At 33.6% G+C, this 26,873-nt stretch overlaps 2 protein-coding genes across 2 annotated transcripts; one reads left to right on the top strand and one right to left on the bottom strand.

The window, feature by feature from the left end:
- Positions 1-7,888: 7,888 nt before the first annotated feature.
- LOC114760238 (zinc finger BED domain-containing protein RICESLEEPER 2-like) lies at positions 7,889-10,081 on the top strand. Its single transcript, XM_028949504.1, has 2 exons — positions 7,889-8,192; positions 8,730-10,081. Exons 1-2 carry the CDS (start codon positions 7,889-7,891, stop codon positions 10,079-10,081), a joined length of 1,656 nt encoding a protein of 551 aa, XP_028805337.1.
- Positions 10,082-13,324: 3,243 nt separating this feature from the next.
- LOC114760239 ((3S,6E)-nerolidol synthase 1-like) lies at positions 13,325-13,896 on the bottom strand. Its single transcript, XM_028949505.1, has 2 exons — positions 13,788-13,896; positions 13,325-13,609 (listed from the first exon to the last, which is right to left on the bottom strand). Exons 1-2 carry the CDS (start codon positions 13,860-13,862, stop codon positions 13,325-13,327), a joined length of 360 nt encoding a protein of 119 aa, XP_028805338.1. The 5' UTR covers positions 13,863-13,896.
- Positions 13,897-26,873: the final 12,977 nt, after the last annotated feature.

A 26,873-nucleotide genomic window follows, 5' to 3' on the forward strand; every position in this document is an offset into this window, starting at 1 on the left:
GGCTAAATTATTGTTATGACTTAGGAAGGGGTCATGTAAGAAATTTACAAATTGAAGGGGACATAATCTTTTTTGAAATCAAATGTGTTCCCTAAAGCTAAAAGAAACCATTTTTGATGATGATGTCTTTGGCTCTTTGCCAATTTCAGCAAGGAGTCATAATCAAATATATGATTTGATTATTTAAATAATTTAATTGATACACTACAATAGTGTGCCTTTTGATGATATATCACCCTATCCTTAAGCTTCTCACTTGGTTCAATTACGCAGCATTATATTTTGAAAAGTTACATTCCCAATTGTGAGGGAAATGTAAGGCTTAACTTTCTAGGTTGCAATAAAAATAGTTACTTTATGTAGTTAAATTAATTAGTGAAAATATTTCTTAGGGACTGGTTGGTTCCATTCTTATTGAATATATGATATACTACAAGATACGAAATGTCCAACGTGCTTGTGGATTCATATACATTTGTATCGATGTATAAGTGTCTGTCTTTAAATTTTTAATTTTAACAGGGAATAAGGGTCCTTTTGAGTTTTTTTTTCCCTCTTCACATTTTAAAAATGAATACATTTGATTAAAGTTTTAAGATTATCCTTAATGAAGGTTATTAATCAGAGGAATTTCTTTAATTAGTTAGGAAATTATTTAGTTAGTTAGAGAATCTTGATATTTAGGGAAAAAGTTGATACATTAAGCAAAAATGTTTTATATTAAGAACCATGAGAATATGCTTTATAAGAATGGAGAGAGAGAGTGTGTGTGTGTGTGTGTGTATATATATATATATATATATATATATTAATAGAGCGAAACAATCAATGGGGAAAAACCTCATGTTAACAAAACATATATAATTTCTTTTTAAATGGGCAGGCAAATAAACTCGTCAGATTAACTTGGTACCGTGTATCCTTGCAAATCATCATACAGGTGAAGAATGAATTCCCAGTGATGAGCACTATGTATTGATCACTATAATGCGATCTAAACCATTCAAAACTTTATATGAATAATTCAGATTTAAAATTTTTAATATATAATTTTTTTACAATAAATTTATTTTTTTTAAAGAAATATGAGTTATAAGATTACCTTTATTTTAAATTATGTACCTATTAAAATAAAAAATTAATTAAATTATATAAACCATTTAAATTTAATCTGGACCATCCAAAATCAATATAGATAGTCCAAATTGTGATGAGCACTCCATGTTCATCATTGAAATGAGCATGGAATGTGTTCCCGTCGAAGATGAGGGTACTAAAGAAACAAGGCCATGAATATATATATATATATATATATATATATATTTATATCATCCATAATGGCTGCAGTTTCCTTGGTTATATCATGATTTAGGAGAAATAAGAAGTGTCCTGGAAGAACCACTTGTGCTCCTGAGCTGATGATCCCATTCTTCAATTACTCCTCAGTGCTTGGTGTACGGCCAGAAGCAAACCCCCTTGCTTCTACGAGGAAGGCATTGCACAATTGAACCCACTGCAACATGCGTTAGTAGTTCAAGTTTGAAACTCTGTAAAATGAAGCTATTCAACCAACTTAACTGGACTGCTTTAGCTTTGTTTTCTAACCAATTTGTGTAGTGTGTTCAAAGGGCTGCATCCATGCTTAGATAGACCTTGTTGGAGAATTCATTTGTAATGCGATGAAGAGCATTGAAACATATTCTCAGCTGCTGTGGTAACTTCTCGGCAGCTTTCAATTCCCATCTGCAATCACAGAAGGTGATTTAATTAGCAGCAGAAATAATTATATTTATTATGGATTTTTTTTCTTCTTTTGTCTTCTCCTTTCTGAATAGACATGTTTCAATAATTTGTATATATTAACTGCATCTATAAATGGAACTAGCTTCAGTGCTCATCACCCTGATAAGCATCCTACCTTAAACTTCTCAAATCTGAATCGTTCATATTTCATTTGGATGATTTAGATTTGATTTTTTTTATTTTACTTATTCAAAATAATTATTTTAATATGTATATAATCTAGAATAGAGATAATCTCTCAACTATCATTCTCTAAAAAAAAAATATTTTTTTCTATTTAAAAATAATTAATTAAAGATTGTAAATCTAAATCGTTCAAATCAGATATAGACGATCCAGATTTGATGAGTTTAGGGTATTCATCAAAGCAATGAGCATCAAAACTGGTTCCATCTGTAGCAAGTTTGTCCGGAGATCCATAAACATCGAAAATGCCATCAACTATATAGACAGGGGACAGAGGTTTTATGAGCTCCATCCTCTCCTCTGAGAACTTGGGATTTGTCAGGCATGCCATTGGCCACATGTACCATTTGTGTGGTCAATCCCTTGCTGGATTCAACTTCTTGTTCAGTCCAAGGTCCTTTCACCATCTTGAAATTATCATACACAGCCTGTGAAATTATGTTTATTTAATGTTCATTATGATCTTACTTGCAAACTTGAACGAGTTCTTCCTGGTGTATGGACTTAACTTTGCAGGAATCTTGGCTAGGCTAACTCTTGTAAAGTGTGAATCCAGCTCTTATTCACCTGGAACTGGGAATCATTCGGACATTATCTCCAGATGCAACAAAAATTAACAAAGAGAAAGACCAAGAGTAGTATAGTCCAAAAATTAAGACTGGTAGTTGAATCACTCTTACCCCACACACACACACACACACGCATATATATATATATATATATATATATATATATAGCTGTATTTGGTGTCTCGGTTTTGTTAAGGATGTAGAATATGATAGGTTGAGCAGTGGTCCATTAGCGATGGCATTCTGCTAAGATTTCTTGATTCTTGGAGAGAAAATGGGGAATGCTTTGTTGGATGAGGCAAGTAAACAAAGAGAGAGCCATTGGAGGGAATAACATCAAATGGAGAAAACATGGACTCCCTTTTATAGACCCTTTACATGGTCGAAAATGAGTAGAAGGAACTTGCTTGTCTTTAAGTAGGGTTGAAGATTTAAATTTTGTGAATTAAGAAAAAATCACGCCGAAAAAGTTCTCTTCAATTGAGTATGGTAGTACTCAAATCGGGTTTGGTAGTTCTAAATACGTTGTCGCCATAAGGAGAAAAACATGATAGTTTAACAATTTTATGTTTCCAAAAATGTAGTTAGAAAATATTGCTTATTTTTCTGCCTAATATGGAAAATTTTGGAAATACTCATTTAACTTGGGAACCAGTTTTAATGCTCATCATAATAATGAGCATTATAGTACTCACACTATATTGAAATCTGAATCGTTCAAATATGATCTTAATGGTTTAGATTTAAAATTTTTAACACTGGTAAAAAAAAAAAGATTTAAAATTTTTAACCGATGATTTTTAAATAAAAATTATTTTAAAAAACTTACAATTAAGAGATTGTACTTGGATTATGTACCTATTAAAGGAAAATATTTTTTAAGAAACCAAAAATATTAAATATTAAAAGATTATACTTGCATTATGTACCTATATTAAATTTTAATGGTTAAGATTTGACAAGTATTATGACGCTCATAATTATGATGAGCACTAAAACCAGTTCTATTTAACTTGGATCACTTGAAGTGTAACTTTTAAAATGGAAAAGCCTACAACAATATTAATAAATCTCATTCTATGGGTGGGGTCAGCTAAGATTAGCTAAATAAGTTGCATGATATTATGATATCATTGTACTTGATTAACAACCAAATTTTTAAATAAATTATTAAAGGGTTAATATAAATTTTAGTTCTTAAGTTTAGTTTCATTTTAGTTTTGATCTCTTAAGCTTCAAACTGTAGGTTTTTATATCTCAAATTTCTTTTTATTTAAAATATTGGTTCCCATAATCCAATGAAAATTTGGACCATTTTACTCTTTGAGGGACCAAAACTTATAATTTAAAACTTGAGGGACTAAAACCAAAATGAGGGCAAATTTGAAGGATCAAAGATTATATTAACTGATTATTAAATAAAAAGTATTGTTAGTCTATAATTTTATTAATTTTTTTTTCAATTCTTATGCCCTTTTTTAACAGGCTTTATATTGTCTAATCTAAAACTAGTAATATAGGTTGGACTCGCAAGTTTAACCTGCCAACACACTAAGAAGTGGCGGTGGGTTAGAATGATAAAAATTAGACTCATTTTAAAATAGATCTTTTAAACTCCTAACTACCAAGATCAAACCCACGGCAGTGTAAGTTAGCAGGCCAGCCCATTTTATTTTATTTTATTTAAATTTTCTCTTGCCCTTCAAATATAATTATGTTTATTCCTTTAGTCTTTATCTCACTTTCATTATTTAAAATTACCATAATGTAATATATCTTTCATTTTGTATTATGAATTTTATTTGTAGTAGAGTTAGCTAAGCAAAAAAAAGATGGTCCCATTTCTCAAGCTCAACCAAATAATTTCAAATCTTCATATCATTTTTCGAACCCTATAAATATTGAATGATGGCTAATGGTTGAGCATTTGAGAGTAATTTGTGACATTGTGTTTGTGTTATTGTTGATTTGGATTTGTTATGTTTCAATTTTAGATGTATGTTTAATCATTTAGGGTGATGTATCATATATGTTTAATATTTTGGGATGTTTAGAATTTTGAATTTCATATTTTATTTATGATAATTTCAATTTGAATGTTTCATTTTAAGTAATTATGAATTAAAATATATTTTATTAAAAGAAAACAAAATGTAAAAAATTTTGGGTTAAGGTTCTTAATTGCCCCGGAAGTTTTCCCCGAGGAGCACTCAGCATCCGGAAGTTTTTGTTTGTTCTTAAATATCCCGGAAGTAATTTATCGTAGTAATTATGCCCCGAGTTAACGTTCAGGCAAACGGACGTCTGTAAATGACACGGTGTCAGAAGATGGACGACATGTTGGTGAATGAGATGGTGACGTGGCACTGTTGTGTTGACAAAATAAAAGTTGATGCCGAAGGTCAATGTTGTCATCGAAGGTCGCTCTTGTCGTCGACATTGAGAGCTAGGGCAAAGCAAAGCGAGGTGGGGTGCATGTGAAGTCTGAGAAGAGGACAGAGCAGAGAAGACCAAAGATCAGTTCTCGAATATGTATTCAAGAAGACCAGTTCTCAAATATATATTCGAGAAGACCATTTCTCTAATATATATTCAAGAATATATTCAATAATATAGTTGAAAATAAGCTTTGAGTTAGAATGGTGTTACCAAAGGATGCGTGTGATGTGCGACAGTAAAAGACACAAAGGATACGTGGGATGTGCAACAGTAGAAGACAAAAAGCTATTTATATTGATTAATCTTGATTAGTCGATAAGGGTATTTATCGATTAACAAATGATTCACGAAGCTCTTGCCTCCTTTTTCGCAGGTCCTGCCTCACTTCATCCAAAAAATTCAGTTTACCTCTCCAATATGCCTCATCACGTACTTCAGCATCATCATCATCATCATTGTTTGACTTAGGATCAGGATCAGGATCATCATTATCATTTCCACTAGCAATGCTCTTATCATCTACCCTGTCTCTATCATCATTCACAGAACCCCCCAAACATTCTTCGTTTCATCAATTGTCTTCAAAGCCCTCTCAAATTCACCCCTCCTGGTCATCTCACCTCAACCCTAAACTAATTTAAAAAAGGAAAATTACTTCGCCACACCGGATTTGAAAATAAGAACCTAATGACGAGGATCTAATATTCCATACCTTTTCAATCCGGTCGAATCTCTGCTCTGTCCTCTTCTCAGACTTCACATGCGCCCCACCTCACTTTGCTTTACCCTAGCTCTCAATGTCGACGACAAGAGCGACCTTTGATGACAACATTGACCTTCGGCATCAACTTTTATTTTGTTGACACAACAGTGCCACGTCACCATCTCATTCACCAACGTGTCGTCCATCTTCTCGACACCGTGTCATTTACAGATGTCCGTTTGCCTGAACGTTAACTCGGGGCATAATTGCTACGATAAATTACTTCCGGGATATTTAAGAACAAACAAAAACTTCCGGGTGCTGAGTGCTCCTCGGGGAAAACTTCCAGGGCAATTAAGAACCTTAACCCAAAATTTTTTTTTTTTTTTAAAAAAGTGGCTAAGTTGGTAAAATACTAGCCTGCCAGGAGTCCGCCTTTTAGAACTGAACATTCAGTCCTTAAGCTCATCATAGGCTAATCCCATAACCAATAGGTTTGCTCATTTTACCAGCCCTAATATAATCATCATTCTTACTTCTAGTGTCTCTAATGACCCTTTTTATATATGTGTTCAAATTATCTTTAATAATTTTTTTTATTATTTTTGTTCAATAATGTCACACCAACCCGTTTCTATATATATATATATATATATATATGAATTTTATATTTTTTTCACATAACCAAGCATCCATCTTAACACTTTTATTTTTAACTACTGCGCTTTTTGCTATTGTTCCTTTATAGGTTGACATTCAATTGCTTTTGGAATACAATTATAAAATCGTAATTATAGACTTGGGAAAACAATAATATTAATCGTCGCTTGACACACAAGGCTTGTTGATAGGCTCCATGTTTTAAATCTTTGAATTCAAGTAGAGGCATTTATAAAATAAATTGAATATATTCCCATTTATAGTTGGCGGGAAAAAACTATATTTTTCGTTTATGGCAAATTGGAAGTGGGATACCTGGACATGGAGGGCCCGCCAATCCTGACTTTAGACTAGGGGTGTTCATAGTTGCCCATCCTGGTTGACCCGTCTCGGTCCCGACCTTATTGGAACAGGACAGGTCTGTCTCGAAATTTTTTGGAACAAGACAAATCAAGAGGGGACAAAAATAGGTTCGGGACGGGACGGGACACGGGACGGGGTCGTCCCGTGTCGGTCTTGTCCCGATATGTATTTTTTTTAATTCTTATATTTTATTTATATTATCAATTAGTTTCTATTAATATTATTATTTGTTAAAATGTAAAAAGAAATGAAATACGAAGCGGAAGCCCTTAGGCGCCACTCTAGTAAGCCGTGTCTGAAACTCTAAATGTCTGATTGTCTCTAGTCTCTACGGCACAGCCTCTCTCGGTCTCTCTGACTCCAATCTCCAATTTTCAATTTTCACTTCCATTCTCTTCAGATTTCAGACAACGACGGCCGACGGAGCAGTACAGCGTGGTTGGTCCTGGTTGCACTCTCACGAGTCGCCTCTTAGTCTCCGCTCTCGGGCTCTCAGCTATTCTCTCATCTGCAAAGTGTGAAAGAGGCCGTCAGAGAGCAGTGCTCACTACTCAGTGCTTACTCACTCTACCTCTCTCGTCTCGGCTTCGGCTCTTCACTCACGGAGTCATGGTCCCACTCTCCAGTTCTAGCCTCCATTGAAGTCGCAAGCTTCGTAGCTTCTCTCCAGCCCCAGTCTATCGTCAGCGTTGGTCTTTGCTGTAGAGTGTAGATTGCAGACGGGCCTCATCTCATCTCCAACCTCAATTTTTGCTTTCTCTGTTTCTCATACCCGTGAGTTTTCACTGCTTTTCTTGATCTTGGGGTCTTTAAAAATCCCTTTTAATATCTTTTTCTCCATCCATGCTTGTTGATTTCATCTTAATATCCAACACGATATTTTGCCTCTTTGTATGAATATGGACTATAGATTGGTCGATTGGGATCTGTCTGATTTGCCTCATTCGCTAGTTCTGTGAATTTTCTTGGTTGTTGAATTCTTTTATAATTTGTACATATCATTCTCTGGTTGATGGTTTGTGAAGTAGTAATATATATATATATATAATTGTAGATTCAGTTCAGTGTTTGATTTCTAGATGTTCCTATTAAAATGTACGAAAATTTTACTATCTCTAATTGAGCCTTTATGATCATTTTGAAGAACTTCTCTTTGTGAAGAAACATGAACTCCGTCACAAACACCGCTGAAGGAAACACTCAAATGACTGAAGAAAATACTCAAACACAGTCACAAACTACTGAAAGAGCTTTAGGACAAGCAGATAATGAAGATCAAATTATTACATCAAAAGGTGAAGAAGAGGGGGATGAATCAAATGTTGATGGATCAAGAAAGAGAAAAAAATCTTTAGCTTGGTTACATTTTGAGAAATTGCCTCCAGAGCAATGGAAAAATGGAGAACCAAGGGCAAAGTGCAAGTATTGCCCAACAACAATTGCCTGCCACCCTACCACACACAGGACAAGTGGACTTGTTAAACATTTATAGAGGTGTCCTAGAAATCCCCATAGGGCTAACAAGCTAAAGCAATGCATGTTCTCAACAAGGGCTAGTGGTAAAAGTTTGACTCATCATGTCTTTAGTCAAGACTTTTATAGGAGAGCTCTAGTCAAATTTTTAGTATTGGAAGAACTGCCTTTTCGAATAGTGGAGGGTGAAGGTTTTAAAGAGCTGTTAAGGGCACTAGAACCTCGTTTTCAAATTCCCTCAAGAGCAACAATAACTAGGGATTGTTTGAAGCTATATTATGAAGAAGCAAGAAGGTTGAAAAGGTATTTTAAAACTTTAAATGCTCGTGTTTCTCTTACCACTGATACATGGACTTCCAATCAGAATACCAACTATATGTGTCTAACTGCTCACTGGATTGATGATCGTTGGGCTTACCAGAGGCGAATCTTGAATTTTTGTGTGGTTGAAAACCATAAAAGCGATACTATTGCAGCAGAGATTGAGAGATGCTTGTTATTCTAGGGCATTGATAAGTTGTTTACTATAACAGTGGATAATGCTTCTTCAAATGACATTGCAATATCAACTTTGAAAGATGTGTTGAAACATTGGAATGGTCTAGTTTGCGATGGGGAGTTCTTATACTTGCGTTGTTGTGCACATATTCTGAATCTTATTGTTTCTGATGGTGTGAAGGAGATACATAGGTGTATTAAAGCAATTCAGAATGCCATTAAATATGTAAGATCCTCACCTGCAAGGTTTCGTAAGTTTAAGGATCTAGTGGAAAAAATGAAAATTGATTCGAAGAGTCTATTAAGCATGGATTGCCTAACAAGGTGGAATTCAACCTACATGATGCTGGAAAATGCTATTAAATTTAGTAGTGTTTTTGAAAGAATGGCAAAAGAAGATAGGGATTACACAAACCACTTCTTGGAGAAGAATTTAATTGGTCCTCCTGATGCATATGATTTGAGACAAGCTAAAGTTTTCTGTAGCTTCTTGCAAGAGTTTCATGACATCACATTGCAATTTTCTGGATCAACCACTGTCACCTCAAATATATGCTTTCAAAATATAGTTGATGTGTTTACTATTCTAAATGAGCATGCAAAGGATCCTAATTCTTTACTATGTGAGATGGCTATGAGGATGAAGATTAAGTATGATAAGTATTGGGGTGACTTGCAAACTCTTAATCCTCTTTTGGTGATAGCAGTGGTACTTGACCCCAAGTATAAAATGAAATATCTCACCTTTGCCATTGAGGAGATGTTTCAAAGCCAAGCACAACGTGAACACATGTTAAAAATAGTCTCAACCGTCTTGTATCAATTGTATGATTGTTATTCGGGTGGGCTTGACACATCTCAGTTTCATATGCAAATTCAAGGACAAAGGAATAGACAAGTTGTAAGTGAAACTACTACTGCATCTACCTATGCTTCAGAACAATCAGGCTCAACTATAACTTCTGTGCATCGTAAGCGATTAGCTCAAAGGTTTGTTGCCCGATTTGAGACTGAGACTCAATCAGATAAGTATGCAGAGGTGGAGAAGTATTTGCAAGCTGAGTTAGTTGAAGCACATGAGCTTGGCTTTGATATTTTGGCCTGGTGGAACCTTAATGCTGTGAAGTACAGAGTCCTTTCAATGATTGCATGTGATGTTTTAGCCATGCCCGTGTCTACTGTGTCTTCAAAATCTACATTTAGCACGGGGGGTCGTGTGATTGATGACTTCAGGAGTTTATCCCCAAAAATGGTTGAGGCATTAATTTGTACACAAAATTGGCTATCTCCATCAAGAGTGAAGCTGAAAGGACTAGACATTGATAACTTCAATGAAACTGAGATTGCAGCACATGGTAATATCTATCTTTTAGTAGCATTTGATTGAAGCCAAATTTTTTTTAACATTTCATGTAATTTCTCATCAAACATGTTTAGTCTTGGACTTGATGCCAATTGCGAATCTGTTAATTCTATAATTTATCAGGGTCTGGGTTTGGTCTCTGCATGCTTAATCATGTTTGTTAATACTTGAAGATGATCTGGATTACTAGGCATCTAAAAGTTTTGTGCAGTTTTCCTTTTAAACATTTTCTAAGCATAAGGCCCTTTTGACTAGTATTTTATTACAATATCACTACTGAATCAGTTTAGCATCACATTAAATTTTTTTTAAAAGTTCTTTTTCACGTTAATTTTTGTTAAAGGACTTGAAAATTAATATTTGAAGATTTTTTCTTAGTTTTCTCCATACATAAATTCTGGAAAATTTTGAACAACGAAGAAATGTTGTCCTCCCAATGCGTGCGCAAAGTTGTTGATAATCATAGTAAATTTTATTTGTGGTCCAAGGCCATTTATTTGAAGATATATGATCACACACCTCTGATCAATAGCGAGGCAGGTAGAACATGAATTCATGTCAACTTCATTTGTTTTGAAGAAAAGAATTGGTACTGTGAGTTTTCAACGTATTGGGGAGGAGGGGAAGGTGGTTTCAATATTTCTACTTGAATGGGACAATCCTCCCTTTATGCTTCTGATGCATGTATTGAAAGGCCTATATATCATCAGTGTGGCCGTCTCCTTTGCGCACTTGTTATATTTGGATGCCTTCTCAAGTAAGTGGCACCAGTTGAATAATTGAATGGTTTTCCAAATCCAGGCATTCCTTCATTTTTTATATTTTCATAATTTGTTATGGACGGTTTTAAAATTCCTTTTTTATCTGATTTATTAACTTCATATTAACATTTAACAATTTTTCTTTTCCTTGTCTTCATTTGTAGAAGAATCAGTTGCCTCAAATTTATTGGATGAAGAGGAGCAACCAAATAAGTGAATAACCAGTAAATGTTGGATTGTGTGCTGCTGGATGGATTTGGTTCTGATATTTTCTGGCTTATTTTCTAGAGAAGTGTTTTTGATGTAGTGTGGTCATTTGGTGATGGACTTACTGCCTCCTTGGACATTTGGACTGTTTGTTAAGTTTCTTTACGGTTTGAGACCATTTTCCAGTCAATGGATTATGTTCTGTTTGTTATTTTCTAGCTTGTTACTTGTTGGTTGTTCCTATTTCTTGTCCCACCAAGATGACAAGATCCATCACATGATTAACTTTGTTTTCGTGCTGTCCCATTTATTGAATACTTGAATTATCATGATGTTGCTGGGTAATAGTTTATTTTTCAGTGTATCCTCACTCTATATTGCACGAGCATTCAGTAAATGGATATAAAGCTGTCTATTATTGTTTAGATTGTAAAATTGTTGATATATGTAAAGTATATCTCCTATTGAAGGCTCATATCATTTAAAATTCCCTATTAAAAGGCCCACAACATTTTAAAGAGGCCCACAGCATTTTTTAAAAGGCCCACAGCGTTTTCAGAAGCCCCACAGCATTTTTTCAAAAAAAAAAAAACAGAGTATCGGGACGTCCCGGTCCCGTCCCGTCCCGATCGGGACCGGGACAATATCGGGACTGGACACGGGACAAATTTCTTGTCTTGTTACTATTCATCGGGACAAGACCGGTCCGGGTCCGGGTCCCGGTCCCGGTCCCGTCCCGTCCTGTGAACAGCCCTACTTCAGACATCAAATTTCACTTGGGCCTATGTAGATATTTTAAGAAAGAACAAAAAACATAATTGGAGGTACCGATATTTTTTTTAAAAAAATTTAATTTGATATTCATGTGTTTTTTTTTCTTTGATTAAATTATTTAACTTTACCTTTTGAGGAATATTAAATCTTCTAATTTTGTTCTACTAGTATTTTTAGTCTCTATGCAAAGGGTTAACAATGTTAATAGCAAAATTAAAAATTTAATAAAAAGAAAAAAAACACACAAATACCAAATTAAAAATTGAAAATAAATATAGGTATATTCAATATGGGTAATAGTAACTTATATTTTTATTTTCTATTTTTTTGCTAAAATACATAAATTCTATGTTATTAAACCAAATATTGCATCAGGGCACATGATCTTTTGATGAAACTTGTGGTCCAGGCTTGCAATCAGACGTACGTATGTTCCTCAGCGTCAACAGATCACATTAGGATATTTTATTGCCAATAATTTTACTGAGATTCATAATAGGATATTTAATGATCCATCACCGTAGGCTTATCTTCAGTAACATATAATCATAGACTCTTTGTGATTTAATTACACAATTAACTTCGTGAAAAAATTACTCCTCCGGTCCTTATTATAAGACACCATTTGACTTTTTATTTGGTCCTAATTATAAGACCCAAATCCATTTTATCTCTTATATTTATACATTTTTTTCCAAGATAATCCTTCTAATAATGATAGTTTTAGCTAATATATTTAATTAGCAATGATATTTTAGGAATGACAACACTTATTTATTATAAATAACCAACTTAACTTACTTTCTTAATCTCCTCAAATAAGTCAATTGGGTCTTATAATTAGGACCGGAGGAATACTATTCTATAGTTGAGTCTGAGCCTCCCAAGTCAGGTGCACATATTTCATGAACAGTACACATCTCACGGATGAATCCGCGTTGAATATGTCATTTTTTTTGGGATTAAAATGGAAGTCTAAATTAATATGAAAATATGTTATATGGACAGCGTAACAGTGGTACATATGGCAAAATTAATTAGATGCATCTTTTCTTTTTTTTCTTTTTTAAACCTACGCCATTAGTTATTAAAGCCGTATCTCTTGCAAATTAACGTATTACTCCTCCGGTTCTAAAATACTCGATTCATATGAGAAACCTCGTTAGCTTTTGTTAATCGTTCTGGTAATTTGGCAGTAGAAAGTCCTGAAGGGCTTTAGTGGCTGGGTTTTACGCCCCTCACCCCTCTTTTACTTATTTTTGCTTCCTGATGCTATCTTCCTTTTTCAACTCAAATAAAACTATTCATGCACAATAAATTTTTCTCATGCGTGCTCGCCGGCCCACCCACTATGTACATATGTGGCCTTCGTCATAATACGTACGTGAAGGTTCTCTTTCACGCAACATCACTCTTGGCTCTTCCATACCCACACACGCGGAGGGAGAGAATCCAAGCCCTAATATGAGTATGACTTGTTTTATCGCATTCTTGCATTTGAAAAGGAAGTTTGTGGGAGTCATGATCACAGAGGAACTTGATCATAAAGCAACGACTTGAGTTGGGCCTCTAGTATGGGAAGGCATTTATTGTGATCGTAACTGTACATCAATGGCACCATCCTCGCCAGATTGAGAGACGCTTTCTTGAAGGATGAAGAAAATGAGCTGTCCATTATGAACTCTCTGTTCAGACTCTTCCACGCTTCTGAGATCTTAGCCGCCGCCACCTCTCTTGCGATTTCCTTGTTCCTCATCTCCTTCATCACGCATTCCATATATGATCCATCCTTCCCTTCCTGATTCTCGTCCTGCAAATTAATTAATTGACCCCTCTTCATTCACATCACTGATCCTACCTAACTAACTTTTCTCTAGCTATGTGCGCCTTTTTCTTTTTTAGTGTAACAGCATTTGAACAGAAATTTCTGTCGTATTAATTAAGAGATAAAAGTACTCTTTGAACGTTGATTTGAAGAGAATGTTTACCTCAGCAGTTCCCAAGTCATCCCAGAGACGAAGAATAGTTGCTGTGAAAGAGATGATGGTTGGAGTATTGTCCATTTTCCGCACTGATTCGTTGGTGATTCCTTGACCTAACAAAAAGAAAATGTGAACCATTACTATGTGCACTCCTGAGCTTGCTATCCCATTGTTCAAGTATTCTTCTGCACTGGGTATCTTCCCTGAAGCAAACCATTCTGCTTCTATCAGAAATGCTTCACACAAACTCCCCCACTGCACCAGATAAAAACAAAACCAGTGAACAGTGTTTCAAACATTTGGATCATAACAGTAAAACCCATAGGAATAATGATTGTGACAACGTTGAATGTATATACTTACCGCTTTTCGGAGGGACATACTGGGGTCCCATCCATGCTTCAGACACACTTTGTAGCTGATCTCATTGGTGAGATCATAGAGTGCCTTAAAGCATATCTTCATGTAATCCGGCAGCTCTTCTGTAGCTTCAACATCCCATCTGTGCATATTCAAACAAGATCAATATCTGCGATCTTTAACTTGTACCAGCAATATTTGAAGGAATAATGATAAGTGTACCTTGAAATATCCCGAATTTTATGGATTTAAATAAAGCATGATAAAGGAGAAAATTTTTAGAGAAATTGTTGAGATTAAGACCCTTAAAATATGGTCTAAATAATTATAAAGTTAATTTCAGGAATTTAGGAGATATTTTCTTGGAAAATTGAAGGAAAAATAGTTAGATCCAGGTTTGACTTTTGGAATTATTTGATTATCCTAGAAAAATAGCGAAGGATCAAATTGAAGGGAAAACGAAGACCAAAAGGCATAATGGTCATTTCACATCCCTCACCCATCTAGTCTGCTATAACATCTTCTCCCTTCTCATTTTTCCTTTGCTGCTTGAAGTGGAAATAGAGAGAGAATTGAGAGAGTTGGAGAGAGGTTGAGAGGGGAAAGGCAATCGAAGGAGGGAATCGGTTCATGCAAAGGTAAAAATCAAGTAAGGTGAGTCTCCTGAATCTTCTTCCATATTTGTTTTCTGTTATTTGGGCAAGCAAATTGTCTCCAAAAGCCAAAACTTGTCTCCATGAGCAATGTGAAACTGTAAAGTAGTTAGGGGGAAGTTGTAAAATATTCTTCAAAAGCCAAAAAGAGTCTAGTGTGTATTTTACTCTCTTGAATGAAGATGTAACATGTCAAGTCTGTGAAGAGTCTGAAATGTACAAAGACTGGTTATATTCAAAAGAAATTGCATACGATATTATTGAAATGAATAAGATGCTATTTTTATACAAATTGGGTGCATCTGTTTTTATATTCATTACCTAGTATATAGTTTGGCATAAGATCTATGGCTTCAAATGATGGAATTGCAGTATCTTTTGCCTACATTTGCAAGTGTTAATGGCAATGACATCAAAACATGAAAGCTATATATAACACTTAGTAATAATTAATTTATTGATTGATACCATCAATGAGCTTGTATATGACAATGGTTGGAATGTAGAGGTTACAAAACCATGTTATGTTGGAGAGACTAAGAATGAAAATGTTGAATCTTTTGTTTGTTCAAGTTGTGTTGAAATTATTGAAACTTGAGCTCTGGTATCTTTCATTTGTGATGAAGCCTCTCTCTCTCTCTCTATCTTTTTTTTTTCTTGGATGGCTTCTTAGATGATGAAGCCCCTTGAGAGTCCTACAAAAGCATCATATTCATTTTTATGAGAAAACTCTTTTTGTAACTTAATGATACATCTTTGAACGCAGCCTATGATGCCAGTTAGAACATACTAAGCAATAGTCATCTATATTTTTGTGTTGTGTCGAGTTTAGAATTTGCTTGTATCTCATTTCCTTTGACATCATGTACAACACCATTCCTTGCTTCTTTGGTCCATTGCTTGAGAATATATTGCTCATGCATAAGTCTTACATCTTTGGACTCATACTTTCAATACATGGCAGCACAATATGCCTGTAGTCTCAAAGTTTTGACAACTGCAACAAATTTCATGTGTGTCAAGATTGAACTCAATTCTCCATTCCCCCTCTTCGTCTATCATCATATGGGTCATGTATATAAACAAGGGTTCTTTCTCGTTATGTTCAATTAACTTTACAAAGAACTGGAGATCCCATTGTTCTTGGAACATATCAGAGGCAGCAGGGGTATAAGATCTCACAAGTTGGCACAAGATAGGCACACTTTGATTGACCATTCTTGGTATCTTTTGCCGAGATTCATACTCAAGTTCCAAATCTCTGTATCATTTCTTTTTTATAACTTTGTCAAATCTCTTAAAGAATTGATTAATATCTAATTTTGGCTTTGTACATCTCTTCACATCAGCATTCACACTTTCACTAACTTGTGTGCTTCTCATTCCTAGTGTGAAAGCATCCTTCATATGACGCCTAGCCCATTTTCCCTTAATGTTATAGGTGGAGTTCAACCATCTGTTTTCATGGACGTTATAAGAATATAATAATTCACTCCATGCTTCTTTAAACTTATCCCTATCCACATAATCAAACATGCTTTTTTTTTTAAGTTAGTTAAAAAGTGTGAATCTTCTTTCATCAAGTTCCTAAGGTGTTTAATACCATATTGCAACAAATGCCAAGTGCACAAACAATATCTTGTATTAAGAAGTGCTTCACTTAATGCTCTGGCCATTGCTTGATCCTAATCAATAAACACAGTTTGAAGCCTGTTTTGTATGTGAGCATCCAAAAAAGTCTCCAATAGCCATTTAAAAGATTCGATGGTCTCATCATACAATAGCGCTACTCCGAAGATCACCACACTTCTATGATGGTTAAAACCAAAAAAGAGTGTAAGTGGTCGATGATTCCTATTTGTACTATATGTCGTGTATGTGCATAGTCTTTTAACATATAAGCATATGCCCAGAACACATTAGTAACCTGTTGTTCCGTATCTAACTGGTATTTGTGGTAAAATGAAGGATTTTCCCCAATTTGTTTTTGAAAATATTCAAGAAGACATCCCACCTCTCCAAACTTCATATGTTTTCATCTTTTTTTCATCAAATAGTTCTTTGCATCTGTCATGGTATAAGCAAGATTTTCTTGGCCGTCAACATATGTACTCATCAAGTCAAATGCTTCTTGAGGTTCAAGCCAGATTGTTCTACAAGATCTATCTCATGAGCCTGAGCTTCTGATAAATTTCTCTGTGATGGTCGCAAGTGCACTATTTCTTGTGTATGAAGAGGGTGATTATGTTCTTAATTAAACTTGGTAATTTTGAACTTTTGTTTACACGAGATACAATCATTTTTGCCTTACAATTAGTTCTTATCTCTGGTCGATATCTAGAAGAGGTTGTCTCTCTTTTATTTTTATTTTTTTCGAACACCCTTCTTACAACAAACATATCTATATGTAATAATGCAACCATATGTTCTGCGCTTTGTTCCATTATACTTTCTAACTCCAAACCCAAATTTCCCCCCATATTCATTCCAGAAATCCCAAGCTCCATCCAAACTTTCAAACTCTCTTCCTATTTTGAGTTTGAGTTCATCTTCCATTATATGGTTTCCATACACAATAAAAAAAATCACAATTTAAAAAATTTCATCTTGCAAATATAAGATGTTATGTAATATGAGCTTGGATAAGAATTTCCACATTTCTATTAAATCCAAATATATAAAAAAATGATCATTTTGCAAAAATCATTCCTCATATGAAAATACAAATATGAGTTTTAGCTTACTGAAATAATAAATGAATTGAATAGTCTATTTTTATTGTCTACAAATAATATCGACAAGCTAAATAAGAAAACTAAACTCACCTATGAGCGACTTGAAATTTTAGTTTTATATATATACGTTTGTATATAATAACCCACACATGAACCCCAATTTTGATATGTGTGTGTGTATAATATATATTAATATGATTATTAGAAAATATGGCAATAGTGAAAAATGGCATGAAGGATAGAATATATGAAACCTCCGATGCTTTCTCACAGAGGTCCTTTTTTCAGCTGCAATTCGGCGGCTTCTTCTTCAATTACAAAGGATGGTCTAAGGTCAAAGACACCATTATTCAATCTGAAAGCCTTCTTGCTTTGAAACTCAACCTTCTTCCAATCTTCAATGGCAGAAATCAGAAACTCCTTTTTCTCCCAAAGTTGGTGCCAATAACCCAAGGTTATACCATGAACGGTGTGACAAAAAGCATTTTTCAAGAGCCCCAGGAGTGACGTCGTTTGGCAATAAGTGTGTCCCCATGGTTTAAATGAAATGGTGTGGTGCTCATCACCCGCTGAGCATAGAAACTGCTCCCGATAAATTTATGTTTGATTATTGGATGAAGTTGATGAGTTGATAGGAAAGCTAACAAAAAGGGTAAATTAAATTACCACAATACCATTCGTATAAAAAAAACCATTTTATACTTATTAATTAGTTACAATAAAATATAATTATTATCTTTTTTATTTTTGAAATTAAAATTTCAAAAAATACTCTTTCGGTCCTTAATATAAGACTTATTTAATTAATTTGATTAGATTAAGAAAGTTAGATAAGTTAGTTAGTTATAAGAAATACGACATGCTTTTCCTAAAATATCATAAACATCTTCCTTAATATCTTTCTTCCCTCTTTTACTTAATTATGCTTGAGGGAAATCAATATGGGTAATTTAAGAAAAACTAATAAATATAAGAAATAAATCTTATATTTAGAACCAAGATCAACTCAATAATTAAGTCCTATATTAAAGACTGGAAGAGTATCATTTTATTAATAAAAAGCGGGGCAAATAGGGGGTGACCCTCCTTGCGTCGTTTTCTACAAACTAAACATGCATGTGTAAAACATTTCTTTTATTGTGAATAATGTAATTAATCGCATTTGCGTCCTTGGATTTATTACTTTTGCAAAATCTTTTTAGTAAATTAAATTACTATTTAATTTAAATTCAAAGATTTTTTTCAACAAAGATAATTTAAGCCAAATGAGAGGGACTTCTTTATTAAGAGTTTTCGAGCCTCAAGTTTATCTTAGGACATTAAGTTACTTATCGTTCATCTAAATATCATTAATTAAAAATATATTTTAAAATTTAGGTCTTAAACATGTTGATGACAATTTCAACCACATAATCAATTTTTTCTGGCTAGCTAATATGTTATTAAAATCTTTTTTATTACATTTAGTATTTTATATATATATTATATGAGTAGTAAGTACAGATATTTCGGGGAGGAACCAATATATAGTTGAATAGGATATTTTTTCATATTAATAAAAATAATGATTAACTGAAAATTGTATGTGGTTGTAGTGAACACCCAAATTAAATAAGGGTGAGAGCCTCACATACACTGACTGTCTATCACTAGATTTTGATATTTTTAAGTTTTTTGAACATACAAATGAAACTCAACCTTAGACATATTTTGAATTAAGAATTCTTTTAAAAAATCTTTAATATTTTTATTTAACTCATAATAAACTCAAATTTATGATTTTGAAGTTTATACATATATATATATATATGTATAAGTTGAGAAGTTAATTAGGAGTCAAGGTATAAAAAATTAGGCAGGTCTCACATCATATAATAGAGATTGGCTTTTGAAAAAAAAAATTTGGGGGTAAAAGATCAATTAATATTAAGCCAAAATGTAAGAGTACATGCAGGCGGCCATCCTTGTTGAGTAAACTGGAAGTGTATATTAGCTTGGTCTGAGTCGTGTCGGTAGACATTGTCCTTAAGAGTTATTCCGCCACCATAGGTAAACGTGAATGTGACACTCCCTAGGATTAAACAAACCCTTCCTGCAGAAAAGAGGGTGACAGAACAGCAGAAAAATATAACCCAGCAACACAGAAACACCGAGAGGGAAGAAGAGAAACACAGAGGAGGGACAGATTCGAAAGCTCAAGAGCTATGTGTAGAACACACTATGTTGGACCGCTTTATATAGGCCTCAAGGGACCTGACCGTTGGGCACCACCATAAACACAATCAATTCATCGGTTTAATACATTACTGCAATAATATGTAATTATGCCTTCAGTTACGAACGTTAGATATGTTTAAGAAATAAATTCCAGACGTTACCAGACATTAATCCATAGAAAATGGTTTAAGGAGTAATGGAGGATTAATCACGGTTTGAAAAACTTTCAACTTTCAGTAACCTTCGATTGTTACAAAAATAAATGGTCCAAATAAGGATTTTCTGATAAGCTCTCACAGCACTATTTTATAATTTAATTTTACAAAAGTGTTTTCTAAAAGGTGCCTGGTACTGGTCTAATTCGCGCGTAGGGGGGAAATCGCCTGTTTTCAACTTTGTTTCCCTCCAGTGAACCGTTGTCGTGCGTGCGAGATCCTCCTTCTCCTTTGGGCCCATTTATTAGCCCAATAATGTATGATAGTATTTACATACTTGAGCTCTTTCTCTCTTGGGCAATGTCGGATTTCACTTTTGACACACCCACTTGGATACACAACAATCCCCCACATGTGTCAAAAGGGAACACGTACAACTGAGTTACACATAGATATAACTGTTTCGAGTCTAGTGTCTTTTGAACTATGAACCAGATCTAGACCAATAATACTTAGCACATAGAGATGTCAGTGAAGCTTACTTCTATGAACCAACAGCTCTTGGCATGCGCTAGAGGTATTAAGAGTCAGATTATACCCCCACAATTTTTACTGTTTACGGTGATTTTGTGTGTTATGACGGCCATGTGTAAGCCCATTTCTTAATGAATGCTCTAGAGATTTTGCCATGATCTCATAGGATTGGCCCCACTCCACATCCGTAGAGGTGATTTCATCAAGTGTACTTGCAATGAACACACCATCCCATAGAATTATGAAATCATTAAGAGTTTTCACTTAGCCTCCTTAAGAAATGCATTCTAGCACTTTCTCACATCATAGGAAGGGACTATGAATTTACAATAGTACTAGCAAAACTAACAGACGACTTGTTTTTCCCATTTGAATCTTCTTCATGGGGTCTCCAATCACAAATGTTGGGTTTTCATTGTTGTTGATTTCATATTGGCTTAAGTCCCATTCCCCTCGATGTTTCGATAATTTGTTTCTTCCCCAGGGGTTTCATAAACGTATATGCCAGATTTACTTCTGATCTCACAAAATCGATTGAGACTACTCCATCTTTAAGTAGTTGCCTTAGAATATTATGTCTCAATCGTATGTGTCTATTTTTACCATTGAAGGTTTTATTTTTCATTGTAGCTATTGCGGCTTCATTATTGCAATGTAAAGACACTGATGGTAGTGATTTTTCTTCTAATGGGATATTAGCTAAGAAGTTTTTCAACCACTTAGCCTCTGTACTAGTCAACTCCATAGCAATTAACTCTGAATCCCTCAAGGATTTAGTTAGAATAGTTTTTTTGGCTAACCTCCACGATATGACACCACTGCTAAGAGTGAATATATAACTAGTAGTGGATTTGGTCTCCTATGTATCTAAGATCCAGTTGGCATCACTGTATCCTTCTAATACAATGAGAAATCCACTATAGAGTATACCATAACTTATGGTACCTTTCAAGTATCTCAATACTCTTACCAAGGCCACCCAGTGTTTACTGCTTGGATAGTGAGTATACCTGCTCAATCTGCCCACAACATATGCTATGTCTGGCCTGGTAAAGTTCACTAAATGCAATAGACTTCCAATAATCTGTGCATATTTAGATTGAGCAATTGGTTCTCCTTTATTTTAAAACAAATTCACACTAGAATCATAAGGAGTACTCAACGGATCATCATCACAACCTGAAGGGTGCATTGCTCTTGGGTAAGAAAACAAAGTCTATAAACTTGTGAAATCTTTATATGGCCTGGAATAAGTGCCTAAACAGTGGTATGAAAAATTAGATAAAGTCTTAACTAATGTCAGGTTCACTGCTAATAAGGTAGAAAGGTGTGTTTATACCAAACTTGTAAATAATGACTGTGTGATTATCTGCTTGTATGTGGATGACATGCTAATCTTTGGTACTTGTCTAGATATTGTGTTTGAAACTAAATGTTTCCTTGCTTCTAATTTTGATATGAAAGATCTAGGTGAAGCAAAAGTTATTTTTTCAACATAGTACACTGCTGAGAATGCTAGAAAGCAAAAGTTCATGGTTGGGAACTTTTACAAACGGGAGATGGATAAAGAGAAGGACATAAAACTTCAAATCAATGGATACCATAAGTTACTGGAAGAGCTAATGAGTGTATGTTAGCAAACCTTGTTGGCATTTGCCCAAGCATTCTTATGGGCTTAGTCAGCATCAATGGGGTTCAAGTTGGGTAAGAGCAACAACAACTCCATACATGTCAAGGACAGTGTACACATGTGCTTGCCACTGTCTGGAGTACTTTCCATCGAGCACATCAATCTTGGAGCCATCTGGAAATGGCTTGGGCAGTGGAACTGTAATGAAGACAGGGGCATGGGCAACGTTGACAGTAGGGTCAGTGTTCCTAGCAGCAGTATCACTATGGGACTCTATAATAACTCTTAAGATTGTTGAGTAAATGAGAAGTGTATATCAGCTTGGTCCAAGTCGTGTCGGTAGACACTGTCCTTAAGAGTTATTCCGTCCTCGTAGGTAAATGTGAATGCGACACTCCCTAGGATTAAATGAACCCTTCCTGTAGAAAACAGGGTGACAAAACAGCAGAAAAAATATAACCCCACAACACAGAAACACAAAGAGGGAAGAAGAGAAACACAGAGGAGGGACAGATGCTCAAAAGCTTAAGAGCAGTGTGTAGAACACACTGTCCTGGACCGCTTTATATAGGCCTCAGGGGACTTGACCATTGGGCACCACTATAAACACAATTAATCCATCAGTTTCATACGTTACTGCAATAATTTGTAATTATGCCTTTGGTTATGAACGTTAGGTACGTTTAAGAAATAAATTCCAGACATTACCAGACATTAATCCATGTAAAACGGTTTAAGAATTAATGGAGGGTTAATCATGGTTTGAAAAACTTCCAACGTTCAGTAACCTTCGGCTGTTACAAAAATAAATAGTCAAAATAAAGATTTTCTGATAAACTCTCTTAACACCATTTTATAATTTAATTTTGCAAAAGTGTTTTATAAAAGGTGCCCGATACTGTTCTAATTTGCACACAGGGGGAAATCACTAGTTTCCAACAGTGTTTCCCCCCGGTGAGCCGTTATCATATGCACAAGATCCTCCTTCTCCTCTAAGCCCATTCACTAGCCCAATAATATATGATAGCATTTGTACACTTGAGCTCCCTCTCTCTTGGGCAATGTGGGACTTCAATTTTGACACACCCACTTATATATACAACAATCCTTCCATTCCATTCAAAGGGTATCCATACTTATTTAGTGTTTGCTTTCAACGTGTGTGAGAATTGAGAAGGAAGTTGGACGCACGAAAAATTCTGAGCCGCAAAGAGCGAAAGTGCTTTGAGATGGATTGATATTTTGAGTTTATGGAGGAAAGGCTTTTGATGTTGACAATATGTATTAACAACGTTTATATTTTATGCCAATAAGAGTTGGTTTAATTTATAAGGCATCGACTCATAATTTTTAAACTCATGAATTTGAATCCCACTCATAATGTGAGGATTTTATTAGTAAGAAATCTGTAAATAATTCTGCAAACACTCTCTAAGTTTAAAAGCATATTCTAACACTGATAAGCTTAGGATCAAACTCACATAAACTTTTTTTTATATATATAAAAAGAGACGGGACAGTTTATAGTTTACATTGATCCAACGATTCACTCAAAGATATTCTATTGTTTTTCTTGTGTGGTTATGGTAAAGTAGAAGTACGTTAATAATAATTCAAATAAATAAAGGACAAAGCTGAGTAGTGGTATTGATTCAAAATAGAGTTTTGTTAACCATAGAAGATGATATTTCCCACCAAGCTGGTGTGTAGCTCTTCTGTCCAATAAGCAAATAATTTTTTCTCACCAAGTATTCATGAGTCTCTTTCTCTCTGAAGCTTTATTATACTTTCTTTATTTCTTATTATAAGCTCCAAATGACTAATTTACAGAATAATTAGTTAAAATTACTTAAAAGCAATAATAAGTTAAAAATATTTTCTTATTTTTAAATATGTTTTAAATTTAAAAATTATAAATAAGATCTTTCTCTCTGACTATAATGCAAGGTCTATTTTGTTCATTTTCATGTGTTGGGGTTAAGAATGATCAATTCTTAGTGGATTGGGCTTACCCTACTAAAATTGGCTGGAGATATCACATCCTCAAATACCAAATATTACCTGTGATATTTAATAATAGGCTAAAGTATATATTTGGTCTTTTAATTTTGTATAAGATTTTAATTTGATCTTTTAACTTTAAAAAGTATACTTTTAGTCCTTTAGCTCTAAAATTTTTTTCAAAAAATGATGAGATTAAGATATTAAATGTTGATAAAATATTTTCAAATGTTAACATATTAAGTTTTATTTTCAAAACATCCATGATTGTTATAAAAAATCATCATTGAAAACTAATGATTTTAGGGTTAAAGGATCAAATGTATACTTTTTAAAGTTAAGAGACCAAATTGAAACCTTGTGTAGAGTTAAAGGACCAAATGTATACTTTAGCCTTTTTGAATTACAAACTAATTTTTATATTAAAAACTGATGGTAATATTTGTATAATTAAATACATTTTCATATACATTGCATGAGATCTTTTATATTGATTTGTTATGGGATGAAAAAAAAGGAAGAAAGTTCGGAATTGCAATATTGAGCACGTTTCATGTACAAAGAAAGAAAAATACTGTTGGGCAAGAACATTGTAAGTGTAGGGCGGCCTATGAGTATGAAGTGCGAATATGCCGTCCTCCCAGGGATATTAGACTTTCGGGCAACAAGAGTATGAAACTATAGGACGGCGTATGACTATGAACCATGAACTATGAAGGCTAATAGGTCTGAATTTTAAGAATGTGTTTGTCCAATGATAGTTAATTTCTCGTCTATTATGCTTCGATTTTAGGATTAATGTAAAGGGTCCATATATTTAGTACCTGATCTAGAAAATAGTTGTTTATAATAAAAGAATATCTATGCCTAATAAAATAATTTTTTTGTCCTGATACTAAAAATAATTTACAATCCTGGTGCTTTCCTGAAAACAATGCTGTCTTTGCAACATATCATATTGCTTCTTTTTTTGGCCAACCAGATCATATTGCCACTCGCCACTTAAGTACACAGTGAAATATTTGACGTAAGATTTTTTTTTCTTTAATCTTAAATATAGCGAGAATTATTGCTATAAAATCTCATATAAGGAACATAATTACTAAAAAATCTCAGCAATAACAGAGCAACTTGCATTGACAAGTTATAGGATAGTAAATAACAACTATTCACTTGTTATTGGGACTTACTAAATTATATAATTACTAAAAATTAAGTCTAAATGACAACAGAATGGCTTGCAATAATAGGCTTTAGGATAGTAAATAACAACTTTTCATTTGTCATTGAGATTTACAGGTAATTATTATCTTTTCTTAGGACTATTATAATTTTTCCAAAATCATACTCCCATCAAGCATATGCATAGAAAAAATTATTTAAAATTTCATCATAATTACATGCATTTTAAACTAGACAGAACATTGCATTATGTCTAGCCAATTATTATTATCATTAGTACTACTATTATTGAGTTAATAATTCCCTGCGAATGGTTCAAATTGTTGATGTTTACACACAATTATATAGTGTCAAATCGTATGGCAGATTTTTAGTGAAACGGTAGCATCAAGGTAATTGATTTGGAACAAACAATGCACGTGATTTTAATGAAAGGTGCACCACCGCAGGGCCCCCATGAAATGAATAGTTCCAGTCAACATTAGACCATTCGTGTTTCTTCTTGCTGCTGATATATCATCTTCATTATATTTTCGTTCCTCTCTTTATTTAGTTGTGGTCATTGTTTTATGTTTTCATGGGGTTCAGTGTTTCTATTTTCTTTTAACTTGATTGGGCTTCCTTGTAATGTTGAGTTTATGTTTATCTTTTGATGCAGAGAAACCCAATCTGTGCGCATTTTTTTGCCTTACTTAATTTTAATAAATTGTCTTCTTCTTAATATATATATATATATATATATATATAATACTATCTCCAATTCTTAATATAAAAACCAGTTGACTAATTTAAATATATTAAAAAATTTTTTGATTTAGTTATTTATAATAGTTAGGTGTTGTCTTTTGTAAAATATTTTTAGTAATTATGTATTAGCTAAGATTACTATTTGATTAAACATTTAATATGTGCAACTACTAAAAAGATTATATTTAAAAAAAATGAATCAATATGAGAAACAAAATAGATTTAAATCTTATATTTAGGACCAAATTAAAAGTTAAATTGACTTTTATATTAAAGACCAGAGATAGAATAATTATTAACTCTCCATTATAATATGGCAACTTTCTAACTTTACCCTTATTTAATAAACATACTTGTCAAAAAAATAACTATCTATATTATAACAAATAAAGAACAAAATAACATATTTATGATAAAAATTTAATAAAGTAACTTACAAATAAGGCTCAAAATTTTTTTTCTCTCCTCTAATCAGAGGAGTAATTGTATTCATACTTGGATGTTAATATCTTTGGGTCGGTCTGCGAGTTTAATTTGTATGAAATAATTAAAAAAATATAAACACTTGCACGCACATCTATGAGGAAGATAGTTGATTTTTAGCAAGTCAAGCATTTTTTTAAACATAAAAAATTGTTCGTTTTTTATTATAATTTAATTTGATTTGATTTTTAACACTCTCGGGTCTTATTTATAAGACACTTCTAGTATATTTCACACAGATCAAGAAAAACTTTAAATTTCATTAATTCATTTAAAATTTAATGACTTTGTAATTTTATCCCTATTTAATATACATTATACTTCATATAAACTAAGTCAATATAATAATAAATGAGAGTTAAAATTGTATATCCATACAAAAAATTTCTCTCAGT

The sequence above is a fragment of the Neltuma alba genome, unplaced genomic scaffold (genome assembly GCF_004799145.2).
Source record: "Neltuma alba isolate B1F8T4 unplaced genomic scaffold, ASM479914v2 tig00010952_pilon, whole genome shotgun sequence".
Classification (NCBI taxonomy): domain Eukaryota; kingdom Viridiplantae; phylum Streptophyta; class Magnoliopsida; order Fabales; family Fabaceae; genus Neltuma; species Neltuma alba.

What these genes read in the sequence shown, in the direction of transcription:
- LOC114760238 (XM_028949504.1), top strand. Translation starts at nt 7,889, where the DNA reads ATGAACTCCGTCACAAACACCGCTGAAGGAAACACTCAAATGACTGAA. An exon ending in CCCTACCACACACAGGACAA is followed by an intron (nt 8,193 to 8,729) that starts GTGGACTTGTTA and finishes TTACTATAACAG; the next exon opens with TGGATAATGCTTCTTCAAAT.
- LOC114760239 (XM_028949505.1), bottom strand. Translation starts at nt 13,862, where the DNA reads ATGGACAATACTCCAACCATCATCTCTTTCACAGCAACTATTCTTCGT. An exon ending in ATGACTTGGGAACTGCTGAG is followed by an intron (nt 13,610 to 13,787) that starts GTAAACATTCTC and finishes ATTAATTTGCAG; the next exon opens with GACGAGAATCAGGAAGGGAA.